This window comes from Symphodus melops (genome assembly GCF_947650265.1).
Source record: "Symphodus melops genome assembly, chromosome: 21".
Lineage (NCBI taxonomy): Eukaryota > Metazoa > Chordata > Actinopteri > Labriformes > Labridae > Symphodus > Symphodus melops.
Genome location: NC_136711.1, coordinates 19367458 through 19391770, shown reverse-complemented (window position 1 = coordinate 19391770; position 24313 = coordinate 19367458). Strand labels below are relative to the sequence as shown.

The 24313-nt window shown below is 45.8% G+C and overlaps 3 protein-coding genes across 5 annotated transcripts in view; 1 reads left to right on the top strand and 2 right to left on the bottom strand.

Annotated features, from left to right (window-relative positions):
- Positions 1-2875: 2875 nt before the first annotated feature.
- adam8b (ADAM metallopeptidase domain 8b) lies at positions 2876-14379 on the bottom strand. The gene is made up of 23 exons (XM_079333649.1): positions 14067-14379; positions 13843-13949; positions 12707-12780; positions 12524-12602; positions 12061-12137; positions 11386-11596; positions 10842-10907; positions 10692-10754; positions 10443-10612; positions 10284-10365; positions 10060-10202; positions 9763-9949; positions 9315-9404; positions 8464-8662; positions 7488-7590; positions 7226-7391; positions 7072-7152; positions 6909-6993; positions 5939-6059; positions 5701-5860; positions 5399-5446; positions 4933-4983; positions 2876-4401 (listed from the first exon to the last, which is right to left on the bottom strand). Exons 1-23 carry the CDS (start codon positions 14101-14103, stop codon positions 4270-4272), a joined length of 2532 nt encoding a protein of 843 aa, XP_079189775.1. The 5' UTR covers positions 14104-14379; the 3' UTR covers positions 2876-4269.
- Positions 14380-15016: 637 nt separating this feature from the next.
- tubgcp2 (tubulin gamma complex component 2) lies at positions 15017-21744 on the bottom strand. Of its 3 annotated transcripts, none has more exons than XM_079333643.1 (18): positions 21642-21744; positions 21169-21320; positions 20944-21072; positions 20667-20843; positions 20403-20562; positions 20070-20277; positions 19794-19993; positions 18943-19132; positions 18693-18838; positions 18420-18600; positions 18151-18331; positions 17889-18061; positions 17043-17171; positions 16832-16952; positions 16584-16727; positions 16216-16332; positions 15846-16009; positions 15017-15451 (listed from the first exon to the last, which is right to left on the bottom strand). In XM_079333643.1, exons 2-18 carry the CDS (start codon positions 21316-21318, stop codon positions 15376-15378), a joined length of 2646 nt encoding a protein of 881 aa, XP_079189769.1. In that variant the 5' UTR covers positions 21319-21320; positions 21642-21744; the 3' UTR covers positions 15017-15375. The 3 variants fall into 3 exon arrangements, with proteins under 3 accessions (XP_079189769.1, XP_079189767.1, XP_079189768.1); XM_079333641.1 differs by having other exon boundaries at positions 21574-21731; XM_079333642.1 differs by lacking the exon at positions 21642-21744 and adding an exon at positions 21468-21567.
- A 335-nt stretch (positions 21745-22079) lies between these two features.
- kctd2 (potassium channel tetramerization domain containing 2) overlaps positions 22080-24313 on the top strand; it is a 7086-nt gene continuing 4852 nt past the window's right edge. Inside the window, exons 1-5 of the mRNA XM_079333705.1 lie at positions 22080-22779; positions 23145-23253; positions 23535-23626; positions 23764-23859; positions 24097-24222. Of these exons, the coding sequence (XP_079189831.1) occupies positions 22411-22779; positions 23145-23253; positions 23535-23626; positions 23764-23859; positions 24097-24222 (792 nt within the window). The 5' untranslated portion in view covers positions 22080-22410. The remainder of the gene's footprint in view (positions 22780-23144; positions 23254-23534; positions 23627-23763; positions 23860-24096; positions 24223-24313) is intronic.

Genomic DNA, 24313 nt, shown 5'->3' with positions numbered 1-24313 from the left:
TTTTACAAGATGGTGTGGATTGAGAGAGTTACTTTGATCGTGTGGTCTGTGCGTGATGGATTTGGAGAACTGTTTAATAACGTATAAATGGTTTGGATTGTTTCCTTGTGGTTTGCCTAAAAAAGTTGGAGATGGAGAAAAAAGGTTATTTTGTGCGTATGTTTTTGTAATGAATGTGGAGAACTATTCAATAATGTGCTTAGATTGTCTGAGATTATTTCTTTGTGCTGTGTGTAAAAGGATTTAGGAGCTAATAGAGTGGTGTGTGACATAAATGTGGGTGCAGTGAATCAGGTTGATGCCAGCTGATCAAACCTGTTAAAGTGTTGTTGTGAAGTTTAAGTAACAGTGCATATATTCCTCTGAGAACTTGTGTGTGTGTGTGTGTGTGTGTGTGTGGGGGGCTGTGTTCACTGAAGAGTGTAAAACAATGACGTGTTGAATCTTGATCTATTTATTTTTAAACATTTAAATGTATGTATTATATATTTTTTTCTAAATAGGCTCAGAGGTTTTTTTTTGTCCAAAAACGAAAAAAAAGATTTTCACAGCACCTCCTGCCGGAGGGTTCGCAAACTTTAAACCAGAAATGTGCAAATTTTGCAATGACAGTAGGAATCCCCCCTAAGAGGGGCCCCATCTGACTGCGCTCGTTTTCATTTCAGTGTTGCGTGCATTATTGTGATTTAAAGTCAATAAAGACAAATTTAAGGAGAGAAGAGAGAGAGAGGCCCCTCCCCTCCAATTCAAACATTTAAACAAAAGTCTCAACTTTGAATCGAAAGCTTTTTAACTCGCTCTTGTTTTCGGTCTCAGGCGGAATTTCTGTTCCAGACTTGTAAAAGACCGAAGCTTAAAGTCAATACTGAGGTTAGTGGTAAAGTAAAGTCATCGACCCCTCAAGGTCTCTGAGTGCTCAGGTCTCGGGCATGTCTTGGTCTCTACTTGACTCACTTTTGGACACCATGCAGGATTATTTTGGTCGGGCTCAGTTGCTTTTTGTCTCCGTCTGAAAGAGCCTGAAACAAAAGAGTCAATCTGACTCATGTTTGAACAGTTTGTCGGCCTTTAAAGTCGAGTGATTAACGCTGACTCACTCAGATTATCTCCTTCACTTCTTCCTTTCCTTCTCGTGACCTTGAACACACAAGGAGGTTTCTGGGTCACTTGGACGACTCACTTTCAGCCGAGCTCGTCTGTGAAACAAAAATCCTGCCAGGAAGTGATTTGTCGAGTGTTTCATGAAGTTTGTCTGAAGATGCCTTGATCTCCTCCTCCTGAGAAAACACTAATAATGAGCCGATTTGTTCTCTCTGATACGAATGTTTGTCATCGAGTGAGAAACATTCACAGCCGAAAGCCTCGAAACACCAAAAGAACTTAAAAATAAACACTTGAGTGACCACACAAAGACGTCTCGTTGTTCCGCTTCAGTTCTCCAGGGATGGAAAGTCTGGTGGTTTGCTTGTGGATTTTTTTTTTTCTGAATCAGGAATTCAAATCTCTGAACGACCACAGATGGCTGCAATTTTGACCCCCCCCCCCCCCATCGTGGCGGGAGACAAGCCGAGGCAGCTCTCTGCTGTGGAACAAGCCACACACTTTGTAAACCGTGTTGTTTTATTGGCTCGTGATTCAGAGTGAATCAGTCAAGTTTGTTGGCGAGAAACCAACCGGAGCTCAGGCCAACATTCCTCACCGCCAAACCCCCCCCCTGAATGAGATCTGAGCTGCACCCGTGTTTCAGATCCTCGTCTCACCTATTTGCACCTCACAGTTACTGTTCAACATGTAAACGCAGGGGCCGCGCTTTTCTGACCGGGGTCGCCTCACGGTCTGACTGATGACCAGATCTACTTTATAACCTGAGCTAATGGCTTCATTAGCTTTATCTTTTGAGGTTGAGCGTGTTTTTTCTGATTAACTTCGCCTGCAAAGTGTCACAGAGAGTTACAGAGGATTAATACGAAGAAGACAACGGCGAGGAGTATCCCCGGCTTGATGATTTTAGACTTCCTTTATTGTCATCCAGATTTGAACTTTGCAGTACAGATAAGAACGAAGTGTCATTGCATTAGCTCGATGTAGTGCAGGATAAAAGAGAGCACAGAGTATTTACATATTTTCATGTGCTGCTTTCTGTCAGCGTCGTTTTTTTTTTATTTTATTTTTTTTAAACTGTCTGAAAAACACACTCGGTCTGTTTTCGGTCAGGTTCAAGTCTCACGAGATCTACAAGATCACGCGGGAATAAAAAAAACAAAAAAAACAAAACACCATGTTGCTTCTCTTGCTTGTTTTAACGTGTGGTTGATAAATCGAGGGAGAACACGATTGAGTCCCCCTATATTGTTTTATTTTGGAATTAATCCGATGTCTGCGTCGTCTTATCCGACTTCCTGTCCGGGTCGATGGATTCTGCCCAGCCTGACGTGAAGCATATAGAAGTAAAGTGATGAACAGAGCGCTGCAGAAACAGAATACTTGGACCGTTCAAATAAAACATGATGAGATCGTCTTTAAAGCGCAGAACTATTATCACATGTACCGGACAGATTTGGCCACAGGGGGCGCCAAAATCACCAGAAAGAGAGTTTCTCACAGTAGCTTTAAGGTGCTTCTTTATTTGATGTTTAAAGCTCTTTGTTTGCCTCCTGACGGCTGAGAGTCTGACTAACGTAGGAAACCATGAGCCTTTTTGTATCCAGCTGTTTTAAGAGGCCCGAGCAGGAAGTCCAGCTGATCTGACTCACGTCTCCGAGCTCTCGCTGGAGACGGACAAATCTTTGCTCTCAGGACAAACGGGACAAAAGAAGAATCCTCAGACGGTCCATAAAAACTTTTCTCAGGAAAAGACAAAAACAAAACAAACGACTCCACAGAGAGGAAATGTTTAATCATTACACAACTCACATCATCATCATCATCAACATCAGCAGCAGATAATCAATCCTTTGTCACGTCGATGCAGAAATGAATCCGCCGACGTCATCCTCCTGAATAAAAAGTGCTCTTTATCTGTTGCAACAAAGGAGCCTCTTGTGACACCTACGAGGTCCAAACGCTGCGTGACCTTTCCTCTACAAGTTATCAGTGCAGTAAAAAAAAAGAAAAAAGAAGAAGAAATACTGGCTCCTCGAGGTGCAATCAACCTGAAGACAAAACACTCACACAGATTGTGCAGAGCCCGCCGCACAGAGCGTACCATTCAGTGCTTTATCAAGTACAGTGCAAAGAAAGGAAGGAAGGCACAGACTGGCTTCAGTTAAAGCTGGCCTCAACGCTCGACGAGACCCAAGACGTCTCGACCCTCCGGACGTAAAACGCACACGACTCGGCCAGACGGAGAGACCACACGCCTGCAGCGAAAACAAAAACAAACGACACCGTACGAAGTTCTGGCTGAGAAGACGGATCGTGTGCACGTCCAAGTTTATGACACGTCCAAGTCTGCTCGCTCTCATTGGCTGCTTCGGGTCCGCCGATCTGGAATCGTAAATAATCGCAGTGATGTCACAGCGAGCTTCGAATCGGGCCTCGTGTGTGGCCAGCTTCAGTGATTGTAAGAAAACTTATTGGTGAAGAACTGGTGGAAAAAAAAGGATTTACCTGAATCTGCAGCACGTGTTTCAATAAAACTGGAATAATGTTTAATTGCCATAATTTGATAAATAAAGGTGAAGAGGCGTCGCACTAAAATAAACGGGGGAAACATGGCGTGCAGCGCCGAGCGGATACAAAGAGACTCAGGAGGAGGTGGAGACTAAAAACAGAGCTAAAAGGAAAGACGAGTAAAAGAAGACACATTTTTGTTTTTGGGATAAAAAGAGAAACTGACGACGTGTCCGGACGTGCACCTCCACGTGGTCACGGCGCCTCGTTCTCCTGAACGTCACGCTCGTTTCTCCCCTCATGAGGTTGGAGAATCTGATCGCTCGTCGTCGTCGTCTCATGTTTTGCCGTAGGAAGCGTTTACAACATGTGGGGACATGTTGTCCGTTTTCTCACGTGTGTAACATGAAATAAATAGAACAGGAAACATCATGTGAGCGTGTTTTTTTTTTTGCTCACTAGAATAAACGTTATGAAGGAGAACTCGAGGGTCAGATACAAAGGAAGCACACATGTATGTATGTGAAGAGTCTCCCCTGCCTGCAGCTGGGATTCTTTGGTCTCATGTCATGGAAGGCGGGATCACGTGACCTCGACCTCGCTCTCCCTCTCCTCGTACGGCGACAGGGTGGCCGTCCTCTGCGTCGCTGGACTCCTTCATGCCGGTTTGTGAGGTTGTGGCTCAGCGGGGGGAAGCGGAGGGGCGCACGGTTTGGGTCTGAGAGCAGGAGGAGGGCTGGGCTTGACCGGAGGTACAGGAGGAGGAGGACCTGGTTTTGATGCGTTACACTGGAAAAACAAAAAGAGATGACGCACGTTAAGAACACGGGAGGATTCTTCTTCTGCTTGTTTAAGTGTCGCGGTCTCAGTTAAAGTAAAACAAACGGCGGTCTGCGACTTTAAGATAAGAGCTCAGTGATCCCCGGAGGGGGAAACTCGTGCTGCAGCGCTTTTACAGAAACAGGAAGTGGATTAAAAAGGATTTCAAACGAATGATCAGAGCGAGCTCGTCCGCGGGGGGCAGATGAAGCGTTTCGACCTTCCGGCGATGTAAAGAGTCTGATCAGAAATGAGTCGACTGTTCACGTGCAGCTTCAGGGGGGCGGGACTTAGCGAGGTCAACAAGTTCTTTAAAGACTCGCCGTCACTGGCGTGTGCGGCGTTGAGCTGTAACGACCGGGCACCGTTATGAATCTGAGCTTCTTTATATTCAGTTTGTTTTGGATCTTATTTCTAACACGTGAGCTGATGTGTGATCCAGCCTCACAGCAGAATAAACTCGACCCGGGCGCCGACGCTGTGAGGGAGGGCGGGACTCACCTGGGTTTGACTCAGAGGGGGTAAAGGTTTAAACGGAGGTTGAGGTTTAGTCTGTGGAGGAGAAGAGATGAAGAGAACGTTAAACTCGTCTCAGGATTCACTGACAGGAAGTTCAGAGTTTGTCGTTTAGTCGTTCAGTAAATCCTTTTTTTTTTTTTCTCTGATTGAAAATAATCTGCTACTTTTCAGTCTTTATGAAGCAGCAAGCTTTCATACTTGTGATGCTTTTTTTTTTTTTACAGAGAAACATTGAGCAGGATCAGCGTGTATAAAAGGGGTCAGAGGTCACAAAGTGATGGAATCAAACCGGCGTGATCCTTGTGATCACCTTTGATTTAATTCGCCTTTCGAACTTTAGCAGCAGACTTAACGGGCCGACTCTGAACGCCATCCTCAGCTTGCATAAATCATCCAATCACATTGCATCTTTTTTTATTTTATTTTATTTATTTTTTTAAAATCTTACCGGCTCAGTGTGCGAGGTCGACGACGCTGCAGGTGATTTCTTTGGTGGCTGTGAAAAGGAGACGCAGCGTTAAGTATAACAGCACTTTGTATTTGAAGTGGTCGACGTGTGACACACACACACACACACACACACACACACACACACACACACACACACACACACACACACACACACACACACACACACACACACACACACACACACACACACACACACACACACACACACACACACACACACACACACACACACACACACACACACACACACACACACACACACACACACACACACTGCACCTGTGGAGCCGGTCTGCAGGGAGTCACTGTGACCATCAGAGGAGTGCACGCTTGTGTTGCTGTTGTCTCCATGAAGGTGGGCAGGCTGATCTGAGGTCGGTCTTTCACACCCGCCTCCTGGAACATCGGGTTCAACTTCCCCGGCGCTGAGTGCACTTTCCTGTCGGGATCAGACGTGTTCAGGCGTGAGAGGCTGAAACCAGCGGCGGCGGGGGCTCAGTGAGAAAGCACACGCTACCTTTTGGAGATGTAGTTGTCCTTCCTGTCCTTTTTGCAGCACATCAGCCCTGTGATCACGGCAGCGATCAGCAGCAGGACGCAGAGCACGGCACACACACCCGCCACGATCACACTGTGGCCTGCAGACACAGACGAGGGGGAATTTAGCCGCTCCATAAACACTAACCCTTTTGTTGTTTCAGACTTTTTTTTAAATCTTGTGCTGCTTTATGTTTATAACACTCTTTATCGAGCTGCATTCACGTTTATTTATAGACACGTCTCTCATATCTGAGCTCACTGTTAGCCGCTGCTAGCTGCGGTGGGGTAAAAATAAAACTGCGGCTGATTCAGTCCAGTCCTGTGGCTCTCCCTTCAAATACCTCAAAAACCATGTCATGGATTTCCACGCTCTTTGCTTCAGACATTTAAACGTCCCCAGAGGACGAACTGGGAGCCTGAAACTTTCCACCAGGACTAAATTAATTAATTATGGGGCAGCAGTCGTCTCAGCACCAGCTGCCCCTCTTCCTCTTCCTCCTCCTTAGATCAATACAAAAAAAGACTCCTGATTGTCCAACTGTGCTGCTTTCAGGGCTATCTTTATCAAGCTAACATGCTAACGTAAGATGGTGAATATTAAACATTAGCGTGCGTTCAAATTAGCAACGTTAGCATGCAACGTGTGGCTGAGGTCACCTTGAAGATATAAGAGGGAGCGCTGGACGAGACGAGTCAGGATGAATCATTCATCGTTTCTTACTGGAAGAATGATTCACCCAGCTGCTCTGACCTGCTTCGACTCTGACCGCCATAAACCTGCTCATAACTCTGCACACGTCTCAATTCAACCCAAAGAAAAGTGGGCGTGTACCTTTTGCACCCTCATTTAAAAAGAGCCAAACTCCCCCACTTTTTTTTTTTAGTGATTTAGGAACAATACAAGTGAGAGGTGAATATGAGGATGTGAAAAATATGTGGGCGTGTACCTTGAGGTAAATCTGCATACTGGATGTCGCAGTGTGGCGGCGCCCAGCCGGGGTCACAGCTGCACTCCTCCTTGTGATTACACACCTACGGATGGAACAGAGACTGAGACAGGAGAACGTTTGTGCAGCGGGCTCTAAATGAAAAGCGCTCCGTGTCTCTCACCCCGTTGTTGTTGCACTTCTTTGCACAGTCCTCCTTCTTGCCGTAAACGGACACGTCCACACATCTGCTGTCGGAGCAAACCTGAGCACAAACATTTGGTCATGAGCGAAAACGTCCAACAGAAACAACTCGGCTCCACGCTGAAGGTTTTTACCTTATTTGGTCCACATCGGGTTCCTTTCGGCACCGTGTCCATGTTCCTGGTTTTGTCGTCGTCCACGGCTACTTTACATTCGAGGCCGTACACGGTGTACGAAGCCCGTTTACCCGTGATGGACTCTCCTCCTCCAATACAAAACATGGATCCACACTTCAGATTCCTACAAGAGAGAAAGATTCACGACGTGATCGAGTGCTCGTCTCGGCGCCCCGGTCTGATCCGGGCTCGAGCGTATGTGTGTTTCGATGACACGTACTGTCTGGCGCAGGAGATGTAGCCTGATTTGCTCCTCCCGCAGTTAGCGCCTTCTTCGCCTCGTTTGTTCAGGTCAAAACACATATCCGGTCCAACTCTGCTCCCTGAAGGGAAAGACAGTTTTCACATCTGCACTCCTGAACGTATCGAGATTTATTCGAGGTATTGGATCATAGTATCAGCTAATACGAAAAAGCTTTCACAATAGAAAAAGCCATAATCAAATCATCATGGCTGTCTAACCGCACACTGAGCGATGAGGTCGTTGTGCCCACACTGAATCATTTACGATGCACGACTAAAGCTCATGAATAACTCCGCTCACACTGAATGACCCGAGTGTCGGGCATGACCTCAAACTCAGGACGCAGGCGGAGGAGGAGGAGGAGGAGGAGGAGGAGGAGGAGGAGGAGGAGGAGGAGGGGGGGGGGGGGGGGTGTCAGGCCAAAGGAGAGGCGCTACACGGCAGCTCGTCCGAGGATGAAGCAGCTCCTGAATCTGAGCCACGTCTCCTCTGGAGGAGATCTGCCCGGACTTGTTGAAGACTTTGGACTTTGTTTTGACGACAAAAATAAAGCTGTAATTAGGTGACCTGGAGTCTGCGTGTCTAGTCAGTGTGAGTCAGAAACGTACTGAGGATACAGAGGCCGACGCTTCACGCCATCCCGTCCTTAAAGGACTGGAGGGAGAGCTGCGTGTTTCCCCTCGAGGATCGACTTTATGATCACTTTACATTCACTTCCTTGTAAGACTAAAACTTTCTGAGAGTGCTATTCATTAAAATGAGCCGCGCTTCTCTCGATGCAAATCCACTGTAACTATAAGAGTCTTGTTGTGAATGACCCATGTGACACTCACATCTACAGAAATAACTAGAAAGACGTGTATCCGCATCGTATGTATTCTAAAAATAAAACAAGCAGGAAACAGTGGAAGCCTTGTTTGGATGTTTCCAGTGTAAAGCATGTGAAGTGCACCTTGTCCAAACAGCCTCCAGCAGTGCTGCTCGTATGTGGGACACTGGCCGTTGTAGCAGTAGCCCTGTGCCTGCGCGTAGCACGGCTTGCCGTTCATCTCAAAGTTGTCCTCGGGACAGTCCTCGGACACGCCGGTGCAGTACTCGGGCAGGTCGCAGTCTCCGGACGACTTCCTGCACACGCTCTGAGACACTGCGAACTGTGGACGAAGAAAAACAGACAACGAGAGGATTTGACTGTGAATCAAAGAGAGTGAGCAGAAGTTACAGTTCAGATAATTCATCTCGTGCGTTCGAGCGGCGTTTCGTGCCTCGCACCGCCTCGTCCACTCTTTCAAACCGTCATTAGAGGAAGGATGTGGTGAGTTACATGTTTCCTGTTATTATTGAGCCCACAGCAGCAGGGCGGGTCACCGACGCTGCAGCTCATCTGGATTTTAGTTTTTTAAGTAGTTTAAACTCCTGCTTTCTCTCAGTGCTAGTCATGACATTTGTGCTTCCAGAGGATTAATGTGTGTGTGTGCGCGCGCGCGCGTGTGTGTGTGTGTGTGTGTGTGTGTGTGTGGGTACATCTCAGGCCTTTGAGCCTCATGAACTGCTATCAGATTCTGTTCAGTCGTTCGAGCCAACCAAGAGATTAATTTTGCAAATATTTATTCTGACGACTTGAACCGATCGGTGTCGTCTTTAGCGCTCGCTCTCTGAACTCAGGCGGAGACCGAGGTCGACGTGCGACCGGCAGCACTTCAACATGATGTGATGGTGCTCGCGTGCTGACACGCTCGTCCATGCAGCCTCACAGATCTGACTCCGGTTCATGAAACACGCGTGTCCTCTCAGAGTTAGCGTTACCTGGCAGCCGTCGCAGCATTCTCCATGAGCACACTGGGATCCTTCGGTGAGACGGCACGTCGATGCATCACAACAAGGGTTCTTGCATTCCTACAAAAAAAAAACATAGTTTATCAGTTCTGTCGTGCTTGTGTATCCAGATACAAAACAAAGCCAAAACTCCTCCAACAAGCAGCCTCTCCGCCAAGAACAGACGTGAGCGCAGAGGAAAACTATTTACATTTGGAGGCCAAACTTCCAGCTCTGAATCACGCTGCCTTCTCTTTTATTAGCTGCAGCCTCACACACACACACACACACACACACACACACACACACACACACACACACACACACACACACACACAGAGGAAACCACACCAGCCAGCTGAAGGATGTGTTTAAACTCTCCAAGGTCCGGGGGGGGGGGGAGTAATCTGGGTCATCAACCCTGAGCTGAAGGTTTTACCTCCACGGTGCCACAGTCACACTCCTCTCCGGGGTCCAGCAGGGCGTTTCCACAGCGAGGGCCCACGGCGATGGTCCTCACAGAGCCGGGTCTGCTCAAACATCTGGGCTGAGCTCGCTCCATGAACTCAGCCAGCTGCTCCACGCTGCAGCTGCTGAAGAACTCCGGGAACGCCTGAGTCCCCGTCCTGTGAAGACGAGCGAGAGGACAACAAAACTCAAGGACACGACGAAGCTGGAGAAACAGGGAGCTCAAACAAGACGTGGACGTTTTCAGACACACAAAGACGGTTCTCACCTGAGCTTATCCGCCATCACGCAGTTCCCCGTGCTGTACGACGGACCACAAGCACAACCGGCGGCGTCGTGAGACAAGCCGAAGTTATGCCCCATCTCGTGAGCGATGGTGGAGGCGAGTCCTATCGGGTTATTGTGATGATCCTGGAGGAGAAACACAGAATCACTGCCATCAGTTCAGCAGAACACGTCACACATGCTAATAACAGTCCAGCTCGTGCGTACCTGATTGACTCCGCCTGAGTTTCCCGTGCACATGGCGAACTTATTCGCAAGTCCGACCGTGTCGCCTTCGAAATCTTTGCCCCTGTTGAGAGAGAGAAAGTCAAAGGTCCGGTCCGACGGGCGTCGCCGCTGAGTTTAAGCTGAAGAAATTCTCCTCACGTCACAAACTGAGCGTTGTCGTGCTTCGCCCTCCGCAGCAGATCGGACTGACGCCACAACAGGAAGTGGTCCAGGGTCGTCTCGGAATTATCGTCGACGTCAATGAAGTCTCCGTTGGTCCAGATCTCCAAACCCACCAGCATGATTCGGATGTTCAGGGTGCGATACAGCTGTATGCAGAGGAGGAGAGCGTCAGGAGCCGAACGCATCCAACACAAGAGCTCAAACTGAGCACAGAAGAAGAAATACCTTATCGATGTGATTCACCACGCCGAGGATTCGGGATCGAGTCTCACTTCCGTATCGTTTATACTGGAGGACGAGAGAGGGACAAAAGGATCAGAGGAAATCCAGCGACAGAAGCGATTTGTTGTCAATGAATCCAAACAACATATTGACCTCGGTGTTGTCCACCACCACGAACAGCTCGACGAACCTCTGTGGACCGGACACTGGTTTCGTTTTCTGGAAAAAGGGAGGAAAAAAAAAAGATAAACAACAAACTCATCTGTCACTGCAGGGGGCGCTAGAGTCCCATCGATTGTGAATAACTCGACGAGTTATAATGTCAAAACAGCTCGAGACCCGAGATATCATGCCAGTGTAGTTTTTTGAACCAGGCTGTAAACCTGCTGTAAAACGTTTTTTTTTGTTTGTTTTTGAATGGGTGTGTATGTGACTTCCTGTGTTTCTGCAGCCTGCCTCTAGTGGACACTTCAGGAACTGCAGGATTTTGCACTTTGGTTTTCCGCGCTGCTAAAAGGCCCAGCTCTTTCATGAACATGAACTTCTGCTGTTTGCATGCTGATTGGAGCTCCAGAGAGCAGCTGGCCATGTTGTCGTTGCTGATTATATATTAACTTAAAAAAAAAAAAAAAAAAAATAGGACCAGCGCCTGTGTGTCCGCTTGGACATAAACACGTTTCCTAAATAAGTCACCTACCCATGATCTGGTCCTGAAGAGGGCAGCGGGGCGCGGGTCCTGGTCCTGGTCGTAAGGCGTGGTGGTGTTAGTGGTGTTGGAGGAGGAGGAGCCACAGCTGACTTCACCGCTGACCTTCAGGTGCTCCCGTCTGTAGACTGCATGATCTCCATGGTCAGAGCGTCCCAGAGGCTCGATCAGGTAAACCTGCTGCTGCGCTCGCAAGAAACCGCTGAAAAAAAAAAAAGCCAAAAAGACGGATTCTTTATTTGAGATGTTCTGAGGTCAAGGAGACAAATAAAACAGAATAAAGTTAAATCTGAGTACACAGGAATAAAGCTTTGATTCAGGAAGTCTGTGGATAGATAACATGCGAGCGTTCTACCCAGGTCAGGCAGACTCCTCTGAATAACACGGAGGAGATTCAAACGTCTTTACTGAGCTGAAGAAACGTGCTGCAGCAACAGCTGACGAGGAAACGATGGTGATTAAAAAGACAAAAAGAGACAAAAGTACAAAGATGTCACAAGAGATGCTCTCCAACGGACGTGTGCTAACAACAAGACTTTTACAAGCAGCTTGATTACTGAACAGGTTTCTCGAGTGTCTGAGGAAGTTCCCTCGCACAGAGCGAAAGTGGAAAATTACAAGCAGAAAAAAAAAAAAAAAAAAAAAAAAGGAGAGAGACGAAATCACCTGATTCCTGAACAGATCCCGACACTGACTGAGGAGTCTTTCATGCCTCGGATGTGGCCGTGATAGAAGCAGTGCTCCTGCATAAACACAAAACATCCGTTAGATTACAATCCTATCAGTACTTTTTTTTTTTTTTTTTTTTTTTTTTTTAAATCTCCGAAGAAAGTACGGGAAAGAACGGGAGAGGAATGTTAGATATGCATCGTGTTTGAGTCACTGAAGCTGCACACTGATAAGGTGACGTGTCAGGCCTTCAGTATGGCTGCTGCAATCAGGCGACGTCCATGAGACTGTTTGACATATTCAATATCCACAGCAGGAAGATGGTTTCATTATCCTGATTATTAAAGTAGAGACTGGGAAACACAGCAAGTGACTGTCGCTTTAAAAGGCTCAATTTAAACGACCCAAACAGACTGAGCATAACTGAACTCTTCACAGGTTAATGGAGGCGTAATCTCACCTGGTTTGGAGGCGACACCGTCACCCGTTTTCCATCTTCTGAATAATGTGTTTCAGTGTACTCCTCCCCGATCAGATTCCTTTAAAATACACACAGAAAAAAAAGGCTGAAACAGGAGGTTTCCTTGTTTACTTGTTTCAATCGTCTCCTTAATTAAAAATAATGGAGAGAAAAAAAGTGTACCTGTTTTTTTCCAGGTGAATTGTGTGATTCCTCCCTTCAATGCTCAGCTCATACTGAACCGTATCAGGATACAGCTGTTCAAAAAAAGTGATTCAGCAGTCGAACAGAAAAGATTGATCATTTAAACCAATTACAAGCAAAATAAATAGAGAAGTAGAAAAATCACAGTCATGTATATTGTGTAATAAAGGGCTAAGTAAGCTGTGTAGAGAAAATAAATGGAGCAGAATATCATATTATAGAATATTTTATCATATATCACCTTTTCAGAGCGATGTAATATAACCATATCTACGTCTTTTTTTTTTTTGGCAATTATTTCACTTATAGAGAAATGTGTGATCACACGTCTTTCTTTCAAGGGCTCAAAGAAAAGAAATGTGGATTCCTTCCTAAACTATTTAGTATTAAATTAATAACAAATGCTGGTTGTTTGAAACCCTGAAAAATATTAAGAAATAGGGTCGCTACTTGTTGTGTTTCTGTCCACTGTTTTTTATGGTTGGAGGTGGTTTGTTCTTGTTGTAAAAATAAAATCATAATAAAAGCTTAAGTCTTAAAAAAATAAAATAGGGTTGTTGTTGTTGTTGTTTCTAGTCTCCTGACTACTCAAAGACACACTCACACTGTGATGGTAGAGGCTGCTGTGTACAGACTCCATCACAAGTAAATAATCCCATTCATGCACATTCACGAGCTGACATAGCAGGGGGAGCAACTCGAGGTTATGAGTCTCGCCCGAAGACACATCTGACCTGTGGCTGCAGGAGCCGGGGATCGAACCACTCACACCATTACATACCTTGTTTTTTATTTCTCCTACCAAGCATCATAACATCTCAATTTCAGAACTCACTTACTCACTAAATATTGTATAATTAAATGATGAAAATAGGAGTTAAAAAGTTGAATATTTGCCATTTTCTGATTAATATCCAGGTTGTGTCAGCTGGACATCAAGAGGCTGTTTTAACTCTATGACAAGTTCATCAGCTTTTAATTGTCTATGTTTGCAAAAAATAAAAACATTTATAAATCTGGTTGATTAAAACAAGGAAGTAAAAATGTTTTCCCGCGGTGTGCTGAGCTCTGTGTCAGGTGTGATCAGGTGTGTCAGGCGGCTCAGGTGTGCTCACCTGAGAGTCCTGCAGACTCCTCGTCTGTCTCCCAGGAAGTCTCTGAGGTGTGACAACCTCATACCTGTCCACGTGAGGGAGCATCCAGGAGCTGTGCACGAGACAAACTACACACAAATAAACAAACGACGCTGTTATTTAACCGGATTGTCCTGTTATAACATATCGGCGGATTCATGTTCATCATCCGGGACTTTATTTTCTGTCCGCATTAAAAAACTTACCCCATGTCAGCCACAGCGAGACCGTGTTGGCTCCCATGTCGAGGCTCTCTGCCCGGGCTCTGCCCTCCTCTCTCTCCCGTTACTTCAGCGTGAGTCACCGTGAGGCAGCTGTTCCGTTAAAGCTCCGCCTCCGGTTCTCTAGTAGTCACCGCCTCACATATTTAACCGGAAAGAGCTGAGCTGGTCAAGCGCGCGCGCCATGATAACAGTAACGTACTCGAACAGACTTCCGTTGCTATGACAACTCTTACAATGAAGTTTTCGCTGTTCGTCACACTGAAACCGTTTAAAAAACAAATATAAACGGGTTTTATTTGACCATAATGCGAAGATAAGAGGTTGTTAATGCTGCCGTCGACTTTGATGAAAACCTTTTTTTAAATGCTGGATCTTTCCTGAAACACACTGAAATGCGTTGTCTAATACATTTGTGGTGTTGTCTATTTCCTGAAATTGTCCACTTCAGTCATTACGTCCCACTGTGTGAAGTGCGCGGCTCCGTCTATTTCTTTAAAATGATATTTTAAACTTAAGGATTGTAATTTTAAACTGTTTTATCTTTACTTTTTCATATCATAATATATTTAAGAGCAAATATGATATACTCAAATATACATAAAAATAAATTTGTACCATTTTCTCAGTTACATGCTGTTAATTGGGTTGTCAGTTTTTAGTCTGATTTTGTCAAGTCATTGTAACATTCAATTACTATCCTTTAGTTAGTCCTTAGATTTTTTTAAATTTATATAATAACCCTTTGTTATATACTGTTCATTTTAAAAGTGTCAAATGCAATTCATAACTTAAGTTGTAAAGTTGTCATTTTCAAAAACTACATACATTTAAGCTTAACGACACCACATTGCCATAAAAGGTTCACAAATAACCTTTCAGGTTTGTTTTTGGAATCAAATTCACATGACAAATCAAAACCTCTGCTTGTAACATTGAGTTAAAAGTCTGAATCTTTATTTCAGTCAGTAAAGTCTCGCTTTAATGAATACAAACATACAGCTTCATTTTACAGTTTCCCATAAGGAGTGTTATGACTTACACGTTCAGAGAAGATTAAACTTCCTAGTTCCATTTTTTTTAAATGTACAATTTGAAGCATTGAAATGAGGCTGCAAACTTTAGACGTTAACTCTACATTTCATACATACACTTTATATAATATACACTGAAGCTTGAGCTCTGTGACTCCACAGCCAGCGTCTGTCTGCTTCTGACCTGGGCGCTGTGAGTGATGGAGACACATGATGGAAGGACATTTTTACTCCTCAATGACACAGAGAGATACAACATGCTACACCGCTGCTTTCTGACTGCGCTCTATGGCCATCCTCTCGAGTCGCTCGGTGTAGAAACCATTGAAATCCAGCCTGTGAAATCACAAGAGCAGCGTTAGTAGGGTTTAAAAAAAAACATGACATTGTTAATGCACACAGAAATACACTGAATACAGTGCCCAAAGTGAAAAGGTCTATTTGAGTTTTAATGTGTCTGAATAAATACATAGATCTGTAGATTTCTCCACAAAAAAAGTCTGAATCTTTCAGGCTCTAGTTGTGGATATTTTTAGCCACAGGGGGGCAGCAAAACACACTTAACACACCATCAGACTTTTAAATCAGTCTTACATCGTCAGACTTTTTCAAATTTTAACATGTTTCTGGTTCAGTCTGTTTCAGTCTTGTTCTTGAACAATCAGTATCTGTTACTGCGCTAACTGGCTTAGTTTGGATGTGTCAGTCAGCATAATGTCAGCGGTCCTACCTGTAGATGATGCTGATCATGCTGTGCTCACAGTCGTTGGTGCTGTAGATGCTCAGTTTGTCCAGCAGGTCCAGCAGCAGCATGCTGAAGTTACTGTCAAACTTGCTGATTGTGGCTTCAAAGCCTGCGTCTGAGTGCAGCGTGTCCACGTACTCCGCAAGTAACTGAGGAAGAGAAAAAAAACCCCCACAACATGTTAAAACCTGATCTCTGCAGCACTCCTCTTTTCTGGCTTTGATTCAGTGTCGATGACCTTTCATTAAGTGCTTACATTCCTGGACGTCTAAAGAAGGAAGCTGGACACCTCGTACAGAACGCAGACTTCAAATCTGAAGTTGTGAGGTTTTTTTTTCTTTTTTTTCTGACATACCTTTGTGGTTCGTCTCTTCTTCTCTGCCTCTTCAGCGTGCTCGCTGTGTGCGGAGGGAGCGTCCATGGTGCCTTGTTCCAGAGAGAGACGCTCTAACCTCATGCTCTGAGTGAAACGCTAAAAAAGGTCAAAACAGAACAGAACAATACGTGTAAAATTAATATTCACAAACAGCTTCAGAGTTTGAACAGCTGGGTCTTTTTCACATCTTAAACACTTTGCCCTGTTTTGTTGTTTTTCCTCGATGCATCAAAAACGTCTTTTCATGAATATGCCACGATGTTTTATCGTGCGTTTTTATTGATTGGTCCTGTTTACACTTCTCTCACATCAAGTCAACTAAACGAGGTTGGATCATGTCAACACACCTGCATGCAGTTTGTGAACTTGACGCACACAGCCATGAGTTTGGAGAAGATCCTGAGGAGCTCAGGGTTGGTCAGCATGCAGTCCTTCAGGCAGTTGTCCAGGAAGCTGGTGTGATGGCAGAGCACGTCGTCGATGTTCGACGCCTGGAGAGAAAGAGGAGAGAGAGAACGTCAGGCGAGGAAACACGGAGAGCAGTGACCCTGAAACCTCCTCGGAGTCTGTGGAACAGCTCGTCATCAGGACTCACTGTTTTCAGGTTGTTCTCCATGATGTGCCAGGTGGGCTCCATCACCTCAAACATCATGTAGTACTGGATGTTCTGCACAAAGTTCAGCATGCGCTGTCGCAGGGCGAACGCAGCAGCAAACCTGCGCATGTAGAGAATGAACAGAGAGTGAAGACGTGCTGCTGCTGGACTTTAAAAATAAACAAAAAGTACAGGTTCAACTTTAACCCACCATTTTGGAGAAGGTATGGAGTACTGCTTGAAGTCTTTGTTGCTGATCCAAACGTTGCAGAGGAGCCGCTCCACGTGTTTACAGAAGAACATGTGTCGGAACAACATCTGGTACCTCGTCAGAGCTTTCCTGAAAAGCAGAAAACAGAATTTAGAGTTTATTTTTATGCATTTATGTGTATGGTGACCATCGTGACCATCAAGGACAACGCAGACGAAAGTGATGTCATGCCTTGAAGAACTAAAGAGGACAAATGTCTGACAGTAATTAGACGGTGTGAGATTCGGACACTTCAGATGTTTGTACAGCTGATGTGAAGGGGTCTTTATTCAGAGCACACTGTACTCCTCTATACTGCCCCCTTGTGGTCTAACGACAATAAAGCAAGTCTGCAGAAACCTCGAGCAGCAAACCGTGACGCGATGAGAACGATGCTGAGATCCTCCTGGTCCTGACAGTCATCTCATGCAGAGCGTGGAGACATGGAGACAGCGGTACATGTTCATGGAGTGATTTTATTTGGACCCTGAGTCAGTGATGAAGTTTTGATTGACTTTAAAGAGAAATGATACAGAAGTTTCTTTTCTTCCTTTTTTATTTTTGCTTTGGTTATTTTAGGATCGAGCTGCCTTTGGCTACATTTATTTTAAATGCATCTCCTCCTCCGACACTGTGTCAAAGTCCTCATGATCGCCCTCTTTAAAATCTCACTCATAAACAACAATCAGTGCTCTGACAGTCGGCCGTTGGTTATTTTGTCCTCTGAAGGCAGAACATGATGAAATGTCATGAGAAAGAAGTCGTGACTGAATGTATTTTTTTTTAAAAACATCAGCGGAGCCGAACCTGTTGATGATGAGCGAGAGCGGCCATTTGACGATGTAGTCGAAGGAGAACGCCTCCAGCCCGCTGAGAGTCGTGTCCGTCGGTTCGGCGTTGATGATGGCCTTCTCCTGTTTGGTCTCGATGGCGAGAACTCGCAGCAGCTGAGTGATGACATCATGAGGCATCAAGTCGATCTGTGGGCGGGAAGAGAGGCGAGGAGATCGATCTGTGAGTGCGGGGAAACCAGCAGCCTTCTCCTCTCTGGTCGGTTGTTTGCACTCACCTTGAGGTCGTCTTTGAACGGGTCCGTGTTGGCCGTGCTCATCCTGAGAGCCAGCTCCAGAAGCGCCTCCAGCCTGGGAGGAACGATGTCGTCCACCGGTTTCTTCAGCTCCTCCTCCGTCAGGTCCATGAAGTGCACAAAGAAATCCCCTTTGTCCATGAAAAAGTAGTGCTTGATGGATCTAAGAGTAAAAAAACAACACAGGTATGTGACGTGTTGAAGCAAAGCTGCCACCGTGATTGGACGAGACGTGAAAATGTTTTTTTTACCTGAGTCGTGAAACCAGCTCCTTCTCCTCCATGAGGAAGGCTAACAGCACCTTGCTGGCGTAGTTGTAAGCTTTCTCTATCTGCTCCACATACGCCCGCTCCTTCAGCGTGTACAGGACCTCCTTAGCATCGGGACACGTCACATCGCGGCCGCACTCCCGCACCACATTTAGGTATTTACCTACGATCAACAGAACGCAGAGAAAGTTTCTGTTTGAGAAATGCTCTGATGAAAGTTTCCATTTGTTGGTCTTTTTTTTTTTTTTTTTTTACCTGTGCTTAATATTTTGTCTGCCAGTTTCTGCAGAAAGGAGGGAATCCGATGTTGCACGATTGTGTATCTCTGATCCCAGTACTTGTCATTGTAGTCCTCCTGGATTTTCTCTTTCTGCAGCTCATGCTCCTCCACCATGAACTCGCTGAGAGGATGCAAAATCAAAGATGAAAACAGAATTTTTTATTTTTTGTACCTTTAAACAAACCAGTCAGAGCGGTTTGTCAGTGTATGTTACTCATGTCCGACCTGTACGGATCTTTGATGATGCCTCTGTAGATCCACTTCTCCAGGATCTCAAAGTACGGGACGCTGGCTGCTTTGGTGAGGTAGAGACACAGCTCCTGAGCCTGGCTGTCGCCGGTGTAGTTGAAGGTTCGATCGTGAAGAAGACTCAGCGTCGACCCTCCCATACACTCTCCTTTGTCCACCGAGGACGCTGTGGAAAAAGTGGAAAAGGTTTAACTAAAAAAGATGGATAGATACTTTATTGATCCCGAGGGAAATTCAAGTTATGAAGGATGTGAAGCGTTTTGGTTGAAAATCATTTTTAAAAAAGTCAACGTTGCACAAACTTGAAGATCATCACTACTGCTGCCTTTTCATTTATTTGTTTTTATTTTCTGTTGTGTGGTACAAATACGAATAACGACTACAGCAATAAAAATTATGTATTTTTTTTATATGTGAAAAACTGAATAAAGTGTTTAAAAAAAAAAAAAAAAAAAGGAAGTCAACGACCACGCAGGGTTTGCACAGACTTGTGGACTTTACAGCTGTGCGATGACGCTTCCTGATGTCGACTCATCGTGACTGAGCAGGACGAAGACAGTGAGCAAACTCTTTGTTTACCTTTCCTCAGTGTGACTTTTTCTTTGCACTCGCTAACATGGGAGTTGAAGCACACGCGTTATTGTTGCACCATGTTGTTTCTCTACGTGTTAACGGTCCGTTTCCAGCGACGTACATGTCTTAAGTTTTGTAAATAAACATTTTAGCTAGTTTCAAATCATCCCCTTCTCCTGGTTTGGTGGAAAACTTTCATCGTGCAACCCAAAGTGTTTGGCACGAGTAGTTTGTGTCGATGTTCAGACTCTCACCGATGGAGGCCAGTATCTCCATGGTCCTCATGGTGGGCTGGATGTAGAACCAGAGCTTCTGCAGGGACAGCAGGCCCTGTCGCTGCAGGTGCTCCAGCTGCGTGACCAGAATCAGGTACTCCTTCATCAGAGTCCTCATCGCCGCCGTCAGCGCGTGGTTCACCTGGCCGTACTCAAAGGACGACTTCTCCTCAATGAAGCTGGAGGACAAACACAAAACCAGCATGTCGTTTATCCGTGCACACAGTTTTTAACGTGTGAGCTGACTCCACTCACCGTGTTATCGTGGAGTAATACGAAGCCACGGGGAGAATCCTGTTCACCAGCTCTTTGACGGACATGTCCAGCGTTGAGTCCACGATGAAGGAGCGGTTCTGTCTCCCCAGCACAGGCTGAGCTGTGATGTCTCGCCCATCGACCCCCACCAGGACAAACAGCAGATCCTCCACCAGAGCTTGTTCCTGAGCAGCCGGGGCGAACGTACCTGAGCCAAGGAAAGACTCTTACAACCAGCTGGAGGACTCGACTCCTGCAACCTTCGCTTGTATTCCTCCTGAGCATGTGTCTGGCAGCAGTGTGCATTTTGAAAAAAAAAAGTGACCTCTTTACCGATGGCCACAGCTGGATCTCCTGGAGGAGTCGGGCTGATGATGAAGTCTCCGAGGAGAGCCGGTCGTTCGTACACCCAGTTAGGAAACACGGGGTTGGGCTGAGTCGGGTTCTTTTTATTGTGCTTGTCTCTCAGCGTCTTGCGGATGACTTCAGCAGGCTAGCAGAGAAAATGAACAAACAGAGTAATCAGAGCATCAGGCTGCTGTGCTGTGCTTTGTAAGAGTCACCTCTGTGTCAACACTTTGTGTAAGAGACACCCACCAGAGGAGCGTTGGAGCTGGCCGTCACGTTGCCGAGCTTCTTCCTCAGCTCGTCCAGTTCCTGCATGGACATTTTGGTACTGGTCTGAGGCAGAGTGTAACTGGTGGTAGTCGTGGACGTCGTGTTCGATGAGGACTCAGCCCGCTCTTTGGCATTCTGTTGCAGACACTGGAGAGTCTACAGAGGACAGTAAAACAATCCTATGATTCCAGGCAGAGTGATTATAAAGTTTAACTACACGGTGAGCTGCTTGGGGAGAGCGTGTGTGCGTACGGACCTCTTTATCCTCACAGAGTTTGGAGAGCAGATAGACAAGAGGGTCCAGGTTTCGGACACTCTTGGACTTGAGCTCCTCGTACTTCCTCAAGAAGTCTTCGGGAGTTTTGGAGAACTCTGCTAATTTGACCTAATAATGGCAAATATTTAGGAATGTGTGTTAGCGATGCATTTACACAAACACAGTGAAAAAATGATGTGTGTGTGTGTGTGTGTTTTGAGCCACCTTGGCGCTGTGAGAGGACACGGTCGTGGTCACATAGGGGGTCCTGTGTTTCTGCAGCAGGTCCGTGTAGCCCTCTGCTCCATCTCCTCCTCGGACCTGCAGCAGGCTGAGCAGCTCTTTCACGTCGTGGTGGATCCTGAACTCGTTCATGGCTCAGGCGGCTGCTGCAAATGACAAAAAAAACACACTTTATACACACGGTCCCCCCAAAATAAGAGCTTTAACTAGTCCATCGCTAGGCTGAGGTGACGTCACTGGATGCTAACCAGCTAAAAGCCAAAAGAATGAAGGATGCTAACTGTGATGCTAGCTGATGCCACATTAAAATGATCCTTATAGAGCTGAAATATTGTCACTCCTCGGTCGTAATCATGCTCGCATGTTACACAAGAGTCTGCACTGTACCTGTCAGCTGTGTTTTGTTCACTGCAACCTCAAACAGCGACGCAGGAAGGAGCAACAAACGCGCCTACCAGCAGTCAAATGATTCTTCTTCTACTCATGGAATTCCGGCAGGGTGAACGCTGGGGAGTGTAACGCTGCCCCCTGATGGATGGATGGATAGATAGATAGATAGATAGATAGATAGATAGATAGATAGATAGATAGATACCAAGCTGAGAAATTGTTGCGTTACAGCAGCAGGACATGTTAGCAACAAAACAAAAGCAACAATATGACATACAGTAGAAAAGCACTAAAATGTACAAAATATGAAGCTAAGAATTATATATACACCAGGATTTAACTTTAATTTAACATTCAAACGAGTCAAAAAAGCGAGGAATCAACTATGACATCATAATAAAAACGATATAAATCATTTGTATTACTGCAATCCGGAATTATTTTTAATATATTATGATTTGGCTTTAAAATATTTTTCGGTATGAAATTAAGGCTCATTTTGTATCTGCTTTTATTTTGAAGGAATTGGCGGAAGTAAACAGTAATCACGTTACAACCCGGAAGTATTGCCCTTCTCCGATTTAACGTTTTGAATAGACAAGAATGAGCAATTTATCTCCTGGATAAGAAACGATTAAACGCCTGTCCGTCTTTAATAATCGTGTTTTTGTCTTTAATCTTTGTCGTCTGAGGCGGAAGCGGTTCACTGTGAGCAGCAACGCCCCGATGAGAGCCGCCCCGTCGGACACAAACATCCTCTCCGTGTTTACAAACCCACCGAGAGAAATCATCGACAGCTAATCGAGAGTATTTCAGACGAAAAGAAAAGAAAACATGGCTGAGCTGCATGTTGTGGAGCAGAGCGGCGTCATCGAGCAGCCGGAGCACCGCGACGTCCGCGGCTCGATGCGCCTCGCTTCGCCCACTCTGGTGCTTCCTCCGCGGGGCTGCCAGCTCAGCCCCGGCGGGGTGTCCGGAGGAAGCGGTGGAGGAGGAGGAGGAGGAGGACGGTCGTTGTTCGGGTTCCCCGGGAAGAGCAACCCAAACTCCCCGTCCGACTGTGCAGACAAGCCGGGCTCACGCTGGGTTCGCCTGAACGTCGGGGGGACTTATTTCATCACGACCAAACAGACTCTGTGCAGGGACCCCAAATCCTTCCTCTTCAGACTGTGTCAGGAAGACCCGGACCTGGACTCGGATAAAGTGAGTACACTAAAGTCACAGTTTGACTTAGGGTTGCCAGAAATAATAAAACAGTGCACAGAAGATATGATATTAACATGCACATGTTTTATTCTGGTGTACAAATGAAATGTGTTTTAAAAGAGTCTGCAGTGGCTCTGTAAAAAATAAATGAATCCTATTCTCTTAACTTTGCATCTTAAAGTGTCGTCCAACCACGTCCCATTCTGAGGATTTCAATGAAAACAATCTGCGGACAAACTCCGTCTTCTTGTTTGTTTGTTCAATAAGCTCATTTTCAACGTCTTCCTTTCCTTTATTTTCTGGACATTTCTTTTTCTGGTCCGTCCTTAAAATCTCCCCCCCTATCTGTTTCCTTCTGGCAGGATGAGACAGGAGCCTACCTGATCGACAGGGACCCCACGTACTTTGGCCCCATCCTGAATTACCTCCGACACGGGAAACTGATCATGGATAAAAATCTGGCAGAGGAAGGTAAAATGTTTTGATGCCCGGTGTTAGATCTGATGTTTTCAGCAGGAGCTGCATGTTTAATATAAAGGTAGATATTCTCCCGATAGCGTCTCGTCTTACCTCAGGACACTCCCCGTCCTCCCTCCATCTTACAGGTGAAGTCTCCTCTGTGAGGTTCATATGTCAACATCCAGATCAGGATCAAGTGTTCAGGAGTGGATTTATGAAAGCAGCTACAGTGGGCCTCCATTCTCAGGGAGGAGATCCACAATCAAAGTCCTCACGGTGTTTTTTTCTGTCAGGTGTCCTCGAGGAAGCCGAGTTCTACAACATCGCGTCTTTGGTGAGGCTGGTGAAAGAGAGGATACGGGACAACGAGAATCGGACCTCTCAGGTAAGAGAGAAACAGAGGCGGGGGGGCGAGATCAGAACTGGAGGATGGATCCGTGTGAACCAGAACAGAACCCCCAAAAACAGCTTCTTTATGTGCGTTTGTGCTGATCTTTGGTGTTGTTGTGTTTCGTCCCTCAGGGCCCCGTCAAGCACGTGTATCGAGTACTTCAGTGCCAGGAGGAGGAGCTTACACAGATGGTCTCCACCATGTCGGACGGCTGGAAGTTTGAGCAGGTGCACAAAATGCAGCTTGTTGTTTTTGTTTTGAAGCTTATGCTTCAGTTGTTTCACATCGAAAGTTTCCGGCTCAGATTGAAATAACAGGAAACTTCACAGACGTGTTTTTGAGTTTTAAACTGGTTAAAAAGAATATTTCTATGTGACTTTTAAAAGGCTAAAACTAAAACAGTAACACTTAAAAAATAGCAGGGTTTCTTTCTTGGCTGTAACGTGTTTTTGTCCGCTCCGCAGCTCATCAGCATCGGCTCGTCTTATAACTACGGAAACGAGGACCAGGCGGAGTTTCTATGTGTGGTTTCCAGGGAACTCAACAACTCCACCAACGGCATCGTCATCGAGCCCACCGAGAAGGCCAAGGTGAGAAAAGGAGCGGGACGCGAGCCACGCCAAAGAGCACGGCTTCTTCTCTGTTTTTTTTTTTTAATTTTAAACCTTGAAGAGAAGCTTC

Excerpts from the sequence above, each read along its gene's own strand:
- tubgcp2 (XM_079333643.1), bottom strand. The coding sequence starts at position 21,318 with ATGAACGAGTTCAGGATCCACCACGACGTGAAAGAGCTGCTCAGCCTG. Across the intron at positions 17,172-17,888 it reads CTCTCGCTCATCATCAACAG|GAAAGCTCTGACGAGGTACC; the intron begins GTTCGGCTCCGC and ends TCTGCTTTTCAG. Across the intron at positions 16,953-17,042 it reads TCCATACCTTCTCCAAAATG|GTTTGCTGCTGCGTTCGCCC; the intron begins GTGGGTTAAAGT and ends CTACATGCGCAG.
- adam8b (XM_079333649.1), bottom strand. The coding sequence starts at position 14,103 with ATGGGAGCCAACACGGTCTCGCTGTGGCTGACATGGG. Across the intron at positions 12,138-12,523 it reads CGGTGTCGCCTCCAAACCAG|GAGCACTGCTTCTATCACGG; the intron begins GTGAGATTACGC and ends GTGTTTATGCAG. Across the intron at positions 4,984-5,398 it reads CGACCTCGCACACTGAGCCG|ACTAAACCTCAACCTCCGTT; the intron begins GTAAGATTTTAA and ends TCTCCTCCACAG.